Genomic DNA, 15,139 nt, shown 5'->3' with positions numbered 1-15,139 from the left:
AGGCCGCCTCTGGCTGATCCATATTGATAGGTTTGGGTCTCCCTGGCCAGGGTCTGCTGCAGAATCAAGGAGGCCAACGTATTGCCCAGACACAGTCCAGTCCGGATGTAAGAACCTAAGTCAGCTGCATCAGGCCCCAAAGGGAAACCCACAATAAAAAGTTGAGCCCAAGAGCCCCCTCCCCTCCTGTGACTTCCAGCAACTGGTATTCAGAAGCATTGATGCCTCCACCTGGAGGCACAGAGCATAACCATTATGGCCAATAGTCTTCAACATCCCTCTCCTCCATGAATCTGTCTAATCCTCTTTTAAAGCCACACAAGTGACGCTGCCTGCTCACAAAACTGCTTCACTGTCAAATGTGCATCATTTACGTTACCTGGAGATTTGACATTTGTTTAACCCAGTGGTTATCAAACTTTTTTTCCTCTTAGCTGCACTTTCAGAATAAAAATTTGCTCGCGCCACACCGAATTTTTTTTATTGAGTAAAGCGTGTAGGGAAGAGGGAAAAGCGACAGAAGTTTATAAAATTGCCCATGTCTTAGAGAAAGTGGACAAGGGCAACTTTCCCCAATGCATTCCAAAATGATACTGAATGGTGGAAGATTCAGGGCAAGCAAACGGAAATACTTTTTCACACAGCATAATAGTGAAACTGGGATCTGCTCCCATGACATACAGTCACAGCTGCCAACTTCCCATTTTTAAAAGGGGGGTTAGGCAAATTGCTAGGGGCAAAGGCTCTCCGTGGCCACTAGTTATGATGCCCAGCACACACACACACACACCTGCTTCTGAATATAGCAGTAGGCACTGGGACCAAACAGCTGGAGAAGGTGATGACACTTGTGTCCTGCCTGCAGGCATCTTGCGAAGACCATTGGTCATCTGGTGGAGCTGAGTTGATGGATTGTCTCACAAGGGCAGGACTAGATAAAAAGCAGTTTAATTTGAAGGAGCCTCTTAGTCCTTAAGGTGGTATTGCGTACAAGTGCCTGGGTGGGGGTAGAAGCCACAGAGAGGGTGCAGGAGACAGGAAGGGGGATCTTGCAATGCCTGGAGGTTTTGTGGAGTCTTCCTGTTCCTCTTTAGTGCTCACGGCCCAGGAAGGAGTCAAGCGCTGATTCAGACAGCACCCCAGCAAGGTATGTCCAAGGGCAGAAGGGAGCTTCCTCAGGGATGCAAGAGAGGCTCCACTGACCCCCAACCAGCCCCCTTCCCTAATATACCACCAGCCAGCATGGGGGGGCCTCCTACAGAAAATGTGATGTTTGGAGACTCCTCTTGCCTTCGAAACTGGAGACAGAACAGCAAGCCCCCTTCCCAAAACAGGAGAGGGAGTTTGGGTGGTCCTCAGCCGCCCAGGGCACCAAGGCATAGGAGGCGCACGAGTGCTGGATGTCACTGCAACACCACAGTGTAGCCTGGCTGAAGCCTCTTGCAAATTGGGGTAGGGAGATGAGCTCTGAACAGGTTGCAAAACTTGCTCTGGTGGGGGAAGGGAGCTCTCAGATACCAAATCTGACGGTGGTGAGTGGGCGGCGGTCTCCTCCGAGCCGGACCGGCACCTGCCTTGAGTCCAGTTTCTCAGAGTAGGGACTTGGGTTCTTCGCGGGCACTTTCCGGAACTGCTGGGGTGTTACGTTAGGGAGCGCCGCGAGGCTGCGGCCGCAAAAGGGAACTTGCAGCGGCCCGGCCGCTTCTCAGGAAAACCATGCTGGGGCGTCGGGGCAGGCTGACGGCGCTGGCTCTCACTTGCAGGGCGAAGGCTGCCGGTCTGCCTGCCGCCGACCATGGGTTTCGAGCTCGCGCTGGGTTGTCCCGAGGGCCACAGCGCCCTGCTCCAGCTGCAGGAGGCTGAGCTGCGCCTGCTGGAGGGGCTCCGCAAGTGGATGGGCCAGCGCGCCAAGAGCGACCGAGAGTACGCCGCCCTCCTACACCAGATGCACAGCCAGGCCGGCAAGCAGGAGAGCGGCGGCCAGCCTAGCAACAGCCAGGTCGCCCAGGTAGGCTCCCAGGAACTCCCCCCTCTTCCATCTGGTGCGGAGCCCCCTGGACACCTGGGGAGGCTCCCCGTCCCCTTTCCATTAGGAGGGGGTGGCTGGGCAGCTTCTCCCTCTCTGCGTCTCTCTCTCTCTCTCTCTCTCTCTCTCTCTCTCTCTCTCTCTCTCTCTCTCTCTCTCCGTCTGCCCTTCTGGTCCTCTTCTGCCCGCAGTGCTGGTGGTCGCTGGTAACACAGACGGAGGCCCTGAGCCAGCTCCTGCAGCGACACGCCGAGGCGCTGGTCTCGGGCCCCCTGCACAAGCTGGGCCAGCTCATTCGGGACAAGCAGCAGCTGCGGCGGAGCTACAGCGAGCAGTGGCAGCACATGAGCCAGGACTTCCTCCGGGTACGGCAGCCCACCAACCCTCGCGCCCGCCGCCCGCCCCGTCCGGGCTGCGCAGCAGCGGCCCCTGGTGTGCACTTGCGGTGGCGCTCTATTGGGGCTTTGGTGCCAAGGTTGCATGTGGCTGGAATCTGACTCAGACCCCAAAGGACGTCTAGTCCATCTCTCTGCAAATCCTCTCTGTATGGAGATCTCTAAGCCCCCTTTCTTCCTTGGCTCTTCCAGACCACCCAGCAGGAGCCTGAGCGCCTGAAGGCACAGTACCGCAGCCATGTCCGGGAGAGTGCTCAGGCCAAGCGCAAATACCAGGAGGCCAGCAAAGGTGGGTGTGGCTGGAGACCTCCACAGAGCTCAACTGGGTCAGCCCAAAGACCTGCCTCGGCCAGTGACCTGTTCTGGAAAATCCCCAAGAGCATCTTCCTCCCATCCTCCCTCCAGCAGAGGGTATTCAGAGGAATGCAGCATCCTCTGAACGCAGCTTTTGGCCTAAAAGGCAGCTTCCAAATACTTGCCCATTCACCTAGCCTGAAAGAACTTGAAATAGTTATGAAATAGCTGGTATTTCAAAAGTCTGGAGGGAAGTTTAATTGCCTGGCAGTTAAGGGGAAACATAAATGTAACCAAGAGTCCACTCTCCACCCGATTGGTTAAAAGGTTGGGATGGGGAGTGAAAATATTGTATGCAAGTTGAGCGGGAAAATAAGTTGCAGAACTAAAGAAGGAAAGAGCAGTGGAGTCAGAACCTTCAAGAGCTTCACGATGCAGGAGCCGGGAGTGGACCATTAAAGGATCCAGAAGATTAACCGAGGAATGAGAGTTGATAAAATACTGACATGGTTAGGGAAACTGTCTAGAATAGGCATAGCTGGATGCATTTGTATCTGTTTATTTGTAACCACCCAAAGTGTAAAGGTTTTAGTAAAGTAAGAAGCCAATCTAAGTTTAGCTAAACCTGTTGCCTTACTTAAGTAAGTGGTTTCTTTATTTATTTTGGGTCCCCCCCACAAAATCTTAGTCTTGTCATTCATCCCATTCATCTAAATGTTGTACTACTCTACCCAATATTGGGAGCAGGGTAGGCCAGTTAGAGTCCGGAAGGCTGAAGGGCTGCCTAGTGGAAACTGCGCGATAAAAATGGAGAGATCTACTTGGTGGCAGTGGTGAAGTTTATCATAAGGAGGGGATGGTTTGAGTGGCAGAGTTGTTTCCCTCCCTCTCTTCTGTCTCTTGGGGCAGGCTATAGCCTGTGCCATGACACCTAGTTGCCAGCTCCAGGCATCTTAGCCGTGTCAGCCACGGGACACAGATCTCTTACTGTGCACGACCGCATTGGCGCTCCTGACCCTCCTACGCTTGTGCGCTCTCCCTGCAGAGAAGGACCGAGAGAAGGCCAAGGACAGATATGTCCGGAGCCTGTGGAAGCTCTACTCCCTGCACAACCAGTATGTGCTGGCCCTGAAGGCGGCTGAGGTGCAGCACAACCACCACTACCAGCACACCCTGCCTGGGGTGCTCCAGTCCTTGCACAGCCTGCACCAAGAAATGGCCCACATCACGTAAGAGGGGCTCCAGAAGGGCTGGGGGGCGGGTTGAGATGGAGAAGGCTAGGGACCTTGAGAAAAGGAGCCCAGCAGCACCAACCATACCAGCACATTTGACTCCATGTAAAACAGTCCTGTGCCCTCACAGCTGATGCCATCAAGATTGCCAAGAACAGTACATTTCAGGCATCAAAGGCCTGGATGAACAGGAATGCTTTTAGAATCATAGAACTGTAGAGTTGGAAGGTATCCTGGAGGGTCATCTAGTCCAACCCCCTGCAAATCCTGCAAATCCAGTCCAACCCCTGGATGATGATGATGATGATTTGATTTCTCATCAACACTTCACTGCATGTTCCCACCATTGTTGTTTTTAAACAATATTAAAAACAGTTTAAAACAATCAGGAGAGAAGGAGATACACCCCACCAGGGAGGGCATCCCACAAATGAGGACCTGCCACCAAGAAGGCCCTGTCATGGCTCAATGGCAGCGAAACAGCCCCAGTGGCGTTACTAACAGAGCCTGACATGGTTGCTATTGGGGGGACTGTGCCTTTGGGTACTCAGGTCCCAAATCATTTCAGGCTTTGTGTACTAGAACTAGCACCTTGAATTAGGCCCAGCAGCTCAGTTTCTCCACCAGCAGTTTCCTGTTTCTGTGCTGACAGGAAGGGGACCCTCCAGGAGTACGCAAGCATCACCAGCCTGGTGCAGGAGGAGATGGTGATGGTGCACCAAGCCATGGGCAGAGCCATTGAGCGCCTCCGCCCGGACGTGGAATACGAAGGCTTTCATCCCCAGTGCAGGTAGCCCCTACTGTGCTTCCTCTGAGATTATGGGGGCTGGATTTCCCAGCCAGCAGCCTCTGCCACTTTCCTCTGGTCCGTCTCTCTCCAGGTGTGGGAACGAGGCCCCTGCTGTGGTGACCTTTGACACGAGCCTGCTGGAGGAGATGGAGACAGAGGGCCTGAAAGCCGGGGAGCTCCAGCTGAATGAGCTGACACTGGAAAGCATGCAGCACACGTGCGTTGGGGGCAGTGTTAGAAATTAGCCAGGCGCGTTTTGCTACTGGCACAGGTTCCAGTTGTGACTATGTGGAGATTTCTGGGCGCCAGGTTGGCAACCACAGTTTATTAACCTCTGCCTTAGCCCATAGTTAATTCCTTTTCCACTGTGTGTGTTTCTCCTTCTTGCATACTGGGACAAGTGAATTGCTGCAAGAGCAAGCTGTAGTCAAGCGATGTAGTTGAGGCAGGGCCAGATTTACTTATAAGCTGAACAAGCTATAGCTTAGGGCCCCACTCTCTTGGGCTGCCCCCCAAACATATTTTAGGGGGGGGGAACTGGATGTACATTTCCAAAATATAAGATAAAAAACAAATAAAATGGCTTTAGATACCTATTAGATCCATAAATTACCATATAGCATTTCTTCAACACAAAAAACAGCGACAGTTTGTTTTTGACAAAGGACAGCTGGACATATAAAGAGCACCATTACCTTCAGTAGCTTAGGGCCTCATCAAACCTAAATCTGGCCCTGAGTTGAGGGCATAGAAGGGAACCCAAGGGTCATGTAGTCCAACCCCCTGGCAAATAGATATTCCGTTGTGGTGACCACAACTTAGTTTTAAGGTGCCACTTGGTGAATAGCTTACACATCTGAGTTTCCAATACTGGTTGGGGGAGTAAGGGTGGGTTTTTGCAGGCTCAGTCCTAACCACTGAGAACAAGGGCAGTGTACCCCACTGCTGCAGTGCCAGGAGGGAGAAGCTGTGCCTGTATAAATTTTCCTTCCCTTTCTCCTGTCAAAAAGGGCGGAAGAGGTCCATCTCTGGGGAGATCCACTCCAGCCTCGTGGAGCACAGATCAGGGCTCGGCACTTTGGGTGGGAGAGCAGAGGCTAATGATTTGGGCAGGTGGGGGGAGGGCAAAGATGGAGGTCTGGTTCCGCCAGCCTCCTTCTTTTCTGAGCTCTGGGTGTTTCTCTTGCCTTGCTGAGGACCCAGAAGACAGAGATGTTCTGCTAAGAAGCAGCTGGCAGAGCTCAGTCGGCAGAGCGTAAGACTTTTAATCTCAGGGTTGCGAGTTCAAGTCCCATGTTGGGCAAAAGATTTATGCCTTTCAGGGGGTTGAACCTCATGGTCCCTTCCCACCTACCATTCTATGGTTCTAATAAAAATAAAAATAAAAATAAAAATAAAAATAAAAATAAAAATAAAAATAAAAATAAAAATAAAAATATAAAAATAAAAATAAAAATAAAAATAAAAATAAAAATAAAAATAAAAATAAAAATAAAAATTTATTATTTATACCCCGCCCACCTGGCTGGGTTTCCCCAGCCACTTCCAACAAAGTATTGAAATACAGTAGTCTGTTAAACATTAAAAGCTTCCCTAAACAGGGCTGCCTTCAGATGTCTTCTAAAAGTCTAGTAGTTGTTCTTCTCTTTGACATCTGGTGGGAGGGCATTCCACCGGGCGGGTGCCACTACCAAGAATGCCCTCTGCTTGGTTCCCTTTAACTTGGCTTCTCGCAGTGAAGGAACCGCCAGAAGGCCCTTGGTGCTGGACCTCAGTTTCCGGGCAGAACAATGGGGGTGGAGGCGCTTCTTCAGGTATACTGGACTGAGGCCATTTAGGACTTTAAAGGTCAGCACCAACACTTTGAATTGTGCTCAGAAACGTACTGGGAGCCAATGTAGATATTTCAAGCCAATGTAGATCTTTCTATGACCTGGAGGCAAATTGCAGCCAGGCAGAACCCTCTACGCCATTGGTCCCTGGGCTAGCTGAAGCCTCCATGCCTCTCTCCTGTTGCAGCCTCACCTCGCTGGAGGAGGAGCTGGCCAACGCCACAGAGAGCACCCAAGGTCACCAGCAGCGCGCCCAGATTCTAAAGGCTGAAATCCAGAAGGAAGAGGCAGTTGTGAGCCCTGGAGAACGGTGAGGCTGGGTGCGAGGCCAAGGCCTTGGGCACTGAGGGAAGGGGCTGGCAGGAGCTCCGTGGTGCCCTCCCAGCTTCAACTGCTCCACTGGGCATGGGCGTTTCTCCCTCCCCACTTTTCTCTCCTGCAGGATCCTGCTCCTGGGAAAGCGTCAGGCCTTGCATGAAGCCCAGCACCAAAGCCACCTGGCCCAGGGCACGCAGGACAAGCTTCAGGCACAGCGGGATTTGCTGTGGCACAGGCTGGACAAGCTGGGAACCCGTGAGCCTCCGCCTGCTCCAGCCCTGCAGGAGGACAATCAATCGGTGTCGTCTGGGGTGCGTGGAGCCACTGTGGTGCAATCACTGCAAGCCCATGGGGCTAGCTCCTTGCAGGGGCGTAGGGAAGGGGGTGCGGAGGTGCGGTCTGCTCCAGGTGTCATCCTTGAGGGGGGTGACAAAATGGCACACCGCAGGAGTTGGCACTTACAGCGCGCCCAAGCCACACGTTTCTCCTGGGAGTGATGCGGTGGCTCGGGGCCCTGCACCGCCCAAAATGGCAGCGTAGGGCTTGCGTCTGCCAGGTGGACTCCGTGGGCAGCTTGCCGCGCCTCCCCCCTGGGCAGATCGCTGCCCCACCCCCTTGCAGCACCCCCATGTGCAGATCACCCTGCCCCCACCGTTCCAGGTGCCAGAGCAGCTAGTTATGCTCCTGGCTCCTTGGCCTTTGGGGTGGGCAAACCTGGCAAACGTTTGACTTTTATCCCACCTTTCTTCCAAGGAGCTAAAGGTGGCATGTGTTTTTTCCCCTGTTCCCATTTTATCTTCACAACAACCCTGTGAGGTAGGTTAGGCTGAGATGCAGTGACTGGCCACCCACTCAATGAGAGAGGGGGTCTGAACTCTGGCCTCCCAAGTCCTAGCCTGATGCTCTAACCACTATGCCACACTGTCTCCAGCTTGGTTGAGCCAGTGCGCAGCAGCCCACCCTGACCTTGACACTCACTCTGTGCCTTCATTCTTGGACAGGAGGCGGAGCGTGATGGGGGTCGGATCCCGGCCTTGGAGGTCCTAAAGCAGCACTTCTCGGGCATCTTCCGACCACGTCCCACAGTGAGTGCCTCCCACCCACTGATCCGCCCACCCACTTGTGTCCCTTCTCTGCCCTGCTTTCTGAATCGGCAGTGCCAAGGATATGCTGGGAGCAACTGGGAGGAGTGGGATGGGTGGAGGGAACACGGGTCGAGATGTTCCTCCACACGCTCTTCCTCCCTGGCCTTCTCTGCTAGAAAGAGAGCTGCCACTGTGGCTGGCTGTGCCCATTCCCCCTCTCTCCATCTGCAGCCGCCGCCCCCAGTGCCCCTCCTGCCTGAGGTGCAGAAACCCCTGGGCCAGCAAGCCTGGTACCACGGCGCCATCCCCCGCATGGAGGTACAGAGGCTGCTGCAGGCCACCGGAGACTTCCTGGTGCGCGAGAGCCAAGGCAAGCAGGAGTACGTCCTCTCAGTCTTGTGGGATGCTCAGCCTCGGCATTTCATCCTCCAATCTGCTGATGTGAGTGTTGTAAATGGGATGGTGGTGCTGGGTGAAGTGGGCAGAGGAAATAAAGAAGCAGGCAGGCAGCCATTCTAGCCCAAATGTAGCCACTACAGTTGTGGCTCTGGTTACGTGGTGACCCTGCTATTACTTCCACCTGGAATTGCAATCCTTTCTTCAGTCAATTTTTGTAGAGAACCCAGATGGCACTGTGACCATCCCAAAACATTCCTATGTTTTTGGGCTTGTACTCTAGTCTTTTTTTACACTCAGTTTGTGGATTTTTAAAGAAAACTCTGGGCTTTCTCCAGGCCACTGGCCTTTTAATTAATAGCTTCCTCCCTGGCCTTTTCATTTTTAGTGGTTTCTACTTCTAATCTTGTGCCCCTTTAATTAATTCCTTCTTGTTCATTTGCCCAACCAAGACATTCCTATAATTAGTTTCTGCCAGCTGTTTCCTGTAGAATGAGACTGTAACTGCTGGTTTCCTCTCTGCTGCTAGAGCAATTGCTTATCAACTTTTCACTAAAAAAAAACCACATTGCAACTGAACAATGAATGTGAATGAACAGGAAGAAATTAAGTCTCCTCTTGCCTGCGGTAGCTTTTAGCACAGTGGAGATTTATCAATTTATTTTTATTTTATAAAATGTATACACCGCTTGATTGTATACACGCCTCAAAGTGGTTTACAAGCACAATAAAACAAAGTTATTAGTAAAAACAATTAATATTAAAAAGGTAAAATCAGCCATAAACTAAAAACAGATTAAAGCATACATTAACATTCAGCATTCTACATATCTGGATAGGCTTGTCTAAACAAAAATGCTTTTAGTAGGTTCTAAAGTACTATCTGATGTCAATAGGCAGGGAGTTTCAGAGTTTAAGTGCTGCCGTATTAAAAGATTGCATTGGAGATGCCAGAGCAGTGGTGTTTGCCTTAGGACTGTGCCAGAACTAAGACCGCTGCTCTTTGTGGGATTTCCCCTTAGAACATGTATCGCTTGGAGGGCGAAGCTTTTCCCACCATTCCGCTGCTGATTGACCATTTCCTGAAGACCAAACAGCCCATCACCAAAAAGAGTGGTGTTGTCTTGGGAAAGCCCATCATCAAGGTACTGCTCTCTGCCTCACCCTCTGCTGCCACTAGATTGGGCCAGGCTAAGGAAGGGAGGGTTGGGGTTGCAGAGTTCCCTGACCTGTGACTAAGCGGCTGCTCTTGCTGCAGGACAAGTGGGTGTTAGACCATGAGGACGTGCTGCTTGGGGAGCGCATCGGGCAGGTGAGTGACTCCCTGGCAATGGTGGTGGCGGTGGAAGGCATGCTCTGGTTAGGCACCACACCTTCAGGAGTCCCACTGTTGGACTCTTGACAAAAGCTGTGTGCTGTGGAGCAGCTGACTGCCTCTCCCCCTCAGCCTTCCTTTTGTTAAATGGGAATAATCCAGGTAAGAGAGGCAGAGCAGCAGCCTGCCTTCTGGAGGCCTGGCCAGGGGCCGGGGGCAAGCCTCCCTGCTGCCCTGTTTGCTGAAGGGAAGCAGTCCAAACCGACTCACCCTTAGAGCCATGCCTTGGCTGGCTCACCACCACCGCAAGGACACTTTCTTCTGTAGTCCCTGGAGACACCCAGCTGCGTAGGTTTGCTGTGCAAACTGGATTCAGAAGCACTGGACCCTGCTGGCTGCACACCCAGAAAGCAGCAAGGGATGGAGTCTCTTCCCTGGACTAGATTTTGCAATCTGTTTCTGTGGGCAAAAGGGCAGGGAGAGAAAGTGGTGCCATCTGTCTTCTTTCTCCAGGGCAACTTTGGAGAGGTGTTCAGTGGGCGCCTCCGCTGTGACAACACCCCGGTGGCTGTGAAGTCCTGCCGTGAAACTCTCCCGCCAGAGCTCAAGGCCCGATTCCTGCAAGAGGCCAGGTGTGTAGGGAGCAAACTCGTGGGCAACTGGGACTACATTGCTAGGCTCCTCCTGAGTCTGAGCAGGACACTCTGGGGCATGTTGTGGGGGGAGGATCTTCCCTCCCAACTCTTTGGAACAAATGTAGGAAGCTGCCTCTTCCTGAGTCCACCTGGCTCAGTGCTGGCAGCAGCTCTCCAGGGGGCCATCTACATGCAGGGCAGGTGTCCTAATCCAAGCTGAGTGGTGATGGTGGGAGATTCCATGGTCCTCACTCCCATGGTTTCTTTGAACGGAGCCTTTTAAAGGCAGACATCCCACTTTCCTTGAGAAAAGTGGCAGAGATTTCAGTCTTGCAGAGATGGTAGGGACTGATCATTTTGCCCTGACCCCCCTTTATCTGCTGAATCTCATGACCTGCCTGGCTGGGGGAGCGTCAAGACCACTGCGCCCTCCCAGTGCTGCTGCCTTGCCACAGAGTCGCAGCATTGCCCACCCTGCCCCTGCCGTTAGCATCTTTGTACTGGGTGTAGGGTAGCGAGGACAGGTGAGGTGCTGGGGACGCCCCTTGGAATCTCTTACCTGGCTGGCACTTGGCGTGCCCTCCCTTCATTGTGTCTCCTCTCACTCCCCTTGCAGGATCCTCAAGCAATACAACCACCCAAATATTGTCCGGCTCATTGGTGTCTGCACCCAGAAGCACCCCATTTACATTGTCATGGAGCTAGTTCAGGGTAAGCCCAGCATTTCATGGCCTTCCATAGCCTTCAGGCTTTCCGTTTTAAACTCCCCCAGTAGTATATAGGGTGTGTCTGTTTCCTGGGTGGAAGATTTCTGCACTGCAGCTGGTGGAGGGAGAAACATCTGCCCATTACATTTGCCATTACAAGATATATGCAGGCTTCCTGGTTTTGCAGAGGCCTCGAGAGCAGGCACTCTGTGTTGCCTTGAAGTCTAGAGGCATTTATTCACAAAGCTCCAGGTGCCCTACTTCTCTCCCTGCTGACTTCAGCAGAGCCTGGCTGCTGGATAAGTCCAGGGGCCCATTTAGCTTGGCATCCTGTTCTCACTATGGCAACCCAGATGCTGATAGGAAGCCCACAAGCAGGACTTGAGGGTCATAGCCCTCTCCCCATCCTGCAGTTTCTGGCAACTGGTATTCAGAAACATTTCCTGCTCCTGATGGCTTGTCCAGGAGGGAATCTCAACCAGGAGCTCTCAGGCTGAGCTCCAGAGCATCTGCTCCCTCTCCTGCCATGGCTCCCAGCTTCCCTGGTGTGACACTGGCCAGCTGGCTCCCAGCCCAGCTTCCCTCTCTCATCTCGCAGGGGGTGACTTCTTGTCTTTCCTGCGGAATGAGGGAGCTCAGCTCAGAGTCAAGGATCTGCTCAAGATGATGGAGAATGCGGCAGCAGGCATGGAGTACCTCGCCAGCAAGCACTGCATCCACCGGTGGGTACCCCTGCCCCTGTCTGTGCAAAAAGGGTTTCCTTCCTTCCTTCTTGCCTTCCTTTCTTCTCTGCTTTGGCAGAGACTGTGCTGTGGGGTTGGTGGCACTTCCAAACCTGAAGGGTGGAGCAGGCAGGTGGAGAGGCTTTATCCCTGGGGAAAGAGGCAGAGTTCCTGACTGTGGGCTTTTCCCATCTTTGATCAAGGAGGGAATGAGCTGCCTGCAAATCTGCTACAATGTGCACAGGCTAGTTTACACGTACAAAACCCATCAGGTGATGTTTGGGGCTGGAGCTGGGAGTCTCTTGCCTAGGTAGCGGGAAAGAGCTGGGACTTAAGTTCCAGGCACTGGTGTCTGGGAAGCTGCCCCCCTCCCTGAAGTCATTGGCACCAGTCAGACATTTGGATCTGCTACCCCTTGCAGGGACTTGGCGGCCCGGAACTGTCTCGTGACAGAGAAGAACGCCCTGAAGATCAGTGACTTTGGAATGTCACGGGAGCAGGAGGACGGCATTTACGCCTCCACTGGTGGCATGAAACAGATCCCTGTGAAGTGGACAGCCCCAGAGGCACTCAGTCACGGTACCCACAGCTGTGGCTCCAGGCCCACCTGCTTTAGTAGTATCCTCCAGCCTGGCTGGCAGGCAGGGGGCAGGGCCCTTTATCCTCCAAACTGGGATAGGGATGCCCTATTGAGCTTTTGCATCCTAACAGTTCCTAGCTACAGATGTGTAGCTTGCCAGAGGCAGGTATGGGTTCGTGGGAACCCAGCCTGGGACCATGAATCTAGGACAGTGATGGGCAAACTTGGCCCTCCAGCTGCTTTGGGACTACAATTCCCATCATCCCTGACCACTGTTCCTGCTAGCTAGGGATTGTCAGAATCTCCATTCGACGGAGCTGATAAAGCTCATCTTCCGGAATCGCCCTCCGACGTGATTAATGACCTGAGCCTTTCATGAGGCTCCAGGCACATTCCCATTCAGCAGAGAATCAAAGCAGCACGCTGAGGTGATGAGATTTATGGCTATATTGCTATGCTTTATTTTCTAGCTACGCAGACAGAAAAAAATACATCCTCTCTCTGTGAGAGCAGAAAGCAACTGAACAACAAAGGAACAGGAAACCAGTAACCTCACATCCATCTCCCGTCTCCCATGAGACTTCCAACAGTATGGAATCTCTGGAATGTAAACAGGGATGATGGGAGTTGTAGTCCCAAAACAGCTGGAGGGCCAAGTCTGACCATCACTGATCTAGGAGAAGCCACCTCTCATGCCTGCTCTCTCTTCCTCAGGCCGGTACTCCTCAGAGAGTGATGTTTGGAGCTTTGGGATCTTGCTCTGGGAAGCCTTCAGTCTGGGAGCCCCACCGTACCCCAACATGACCAACCAGCAGACCCGCGAGGCTGTGGAGAAGGGTGAGAGCCTAGCACAGTAGGCTAGGCAGGAGGTGGGGGGAAGCTGTGTCTCTGGTCTCCTTGGAGGGTCTGGGTTTCTACCAGCACCCTTCTTCTCTTGGCACTCACTGACGACATGCTATGGACTGGCACCAAGCAAGATGAGTGGTAAGTATTTTTTAATAAAACGGAAGGAGGTGTGCATTGTGCCTCTCCTGCCTCTCAAAAGTCTGCTCTTTGAAGGTGAGCAAGAATGGGGGAAAGTACCGATGCACAGAAATGTTAATGGAAAAACTTTTGGCCTGCACTTAATCCACACATTGGGAGTCCCAGGAAATTGCAACCAAAACACATTATTAGCTCACCTGCCAGCTCCATCCTCCTGTGACCTGGCTGTGTCTTTTCCAATCCCAGGAATGCGCCTGAGCATCCCAGACTTGTGCCCTGAGGTGGTGTACCAACTCATGCAGAAGTGCTGGGAATACGAGCCACAGAACCGGCCGAGCTTCAGCACCATTCACCAAGAGCTGGTTGTCATTCTGAAGAAGCAGCGGTGAGAGAACTAGCTCCAGAACCCACTGGGTGGCAGCAGGGGTGGCAACCATCTCCTGCACCAAGGCTGCACCCACTTGACCTCCTGCCGAGCCTGCAACCTTCACGCAAAACCTTTGCTCTTGGCACCCCTTTCTGGCCATGGATACCTTGCCTGCCCCCCTCCAGCGAGTCTTCCATCCAAAGTCAGCCAAATGGTCTCAGCTGCGCTGTGGCCAGTAGTTTACCCCAGTGGTTCAACCCAGTGGTTCACAAAGTGTGTGGTGCGCCACACTGGTGTGGCAGGAGAGGATGGCAAGTCTGGCAGGAAGATGCAAGGACAATCAGATAAATTAGTACATAATTAAATTTTTGGGGATGATTTTTATGATTTTCAGGTTTATGCATTTCAATAATTTTACAGTAATTTTAACATTTCAAAACTTGACTTCCTTCCCCCTCTTTCTGCGGTTCCTTAAATGTATTTTTAATATCTTCTGCCTATCCAAATTAACGTAATTTGTTCATTTATTCATCTACTTTAATGTTTTGATCTGTTTACAATTTATCTGTAAATATCCAATAAACCATTTCTATTCTTTTTTTAAAAGTTTGTCATCTTGATTTCTTTTTTTTCTGGTACGTTTTGCCATTTCTGCATATTCTATAATTTTTATATCCATTCTTCCTTTGCTGGGAACTCTACTTAGTTCCATTTTGGGGCAAGTAACATTCTTGCCACTGCAGTAGCATACATGAATAAGTTTCTATACAGTTTAGGTAGTTCTGTCCCTATAATTCCCAAAAGAAAAGCTTCTGGTTTTTTTTTACAAATGTTATTTTAAACATCCTTTTCAATTCATTATATATCATTTCCCAGTAAGCTTTAACCTTACTACAAGACCACCATATATTATAAAAAGAACCTTGTTTCTCTTTACATTTCCAACACTTATTTGATTTAGATTTATGCATTTTACATATTTTCCCCATGAGGAGAAAGAAGCCCTGATATAAAGTAACAGGGTGGGAGGCCGAGGAAGGAAGTTGAGGAGCAAATTGCTAGAGATGGCATTTACTACTGCTGCTACTACTACTACTACTACTACTACTACTACTATACTGCTATCAATAATAGCAGCAGCAAACACTATTTTCGTGTACAATAGTATTTGCTGCTGCTATTATTGAGAATTTAGTGAGAATGCCTCAAAAAAGGGCAGAAAATGGCAACTACAGTACAGCAGTGATGCTCTTCTGCCTTCAGAAGGCATGGATGACTGAGCAGCACCTGACCTCAGCCGTTTTAATTTAAGGCAGAAGTGGAATAGCAGGCTGCTTCTGGGATCCAAATAACGTTCTGTAGCTGACTGGACAGTCCCAAATATTGAGGGAGAGGGGTTTTAATTGCCACCGGTGCATATAGGGGGAGAGATGCTCCTCCCACACTTAATCAGGGGATCCC

The 15,139-nt window shown here is 51.6% G+C and overlaps 1 protein-coding gene across 1 annotated transcript; it reads left to right on the top strand.

Moving 5' to 3' along the window:
• Positions 1–702: 702 nt before the first annotated feature.
• FES (FES proto-oncogene, tyrosine kinase) lies at positions 703–14,284 on the top strand. Its single transcript, XM_083585479.1, has 19 exons — positions 703–1,147; positions 1,764–2,008; positions 2,218–2,391; positions 2,614–2,710; positions 3,761–3,944; positions 4,600–4,737; positions 4,829–4,954; positions 6,757–6,879; positions 7,012–7,198; positions 7,889–7,972; positions 8,204–8,413; positions 9,391–9,513; positions 9,627–9,680; positions 10,197–10,315; positions 10,935–11,029; positions 11,624–11,747; positions 12,169–12,326; positions 13,042–13,164; positions 13,558–14,284. Exons 2-19 carry the CDS (start codon positions 1,796–1,798, stop codon positions 13,698–13,700), a joined length of 2,475 nt encoding a protein of 824 aa, XP_083441605.1. The 5' UTR covers positions 703–1,147; positions 1,764–1,795; the 3' UTR covers positions 13,701–14,284.
• Positions 14,285–15,139: the final 855 nt, after the last annotated feature.

This window comes from Podarcis filfolensis, assembly GCF_964270895.1.
Source record: "Podarcis filfolensis genome assembly, chromosome: 14".
In the NCBI taxonomy this organism is placed as follows: domain Eukaryota; kingdom Metazoa; phylum Chordata; class Lepidosauria; order Squamata; family Lacertidae; genus Podarcis; species Podarcis filfolensis.
This window is presented reverse-complemented; position numbering and strand designations above follow the sequence as displayed.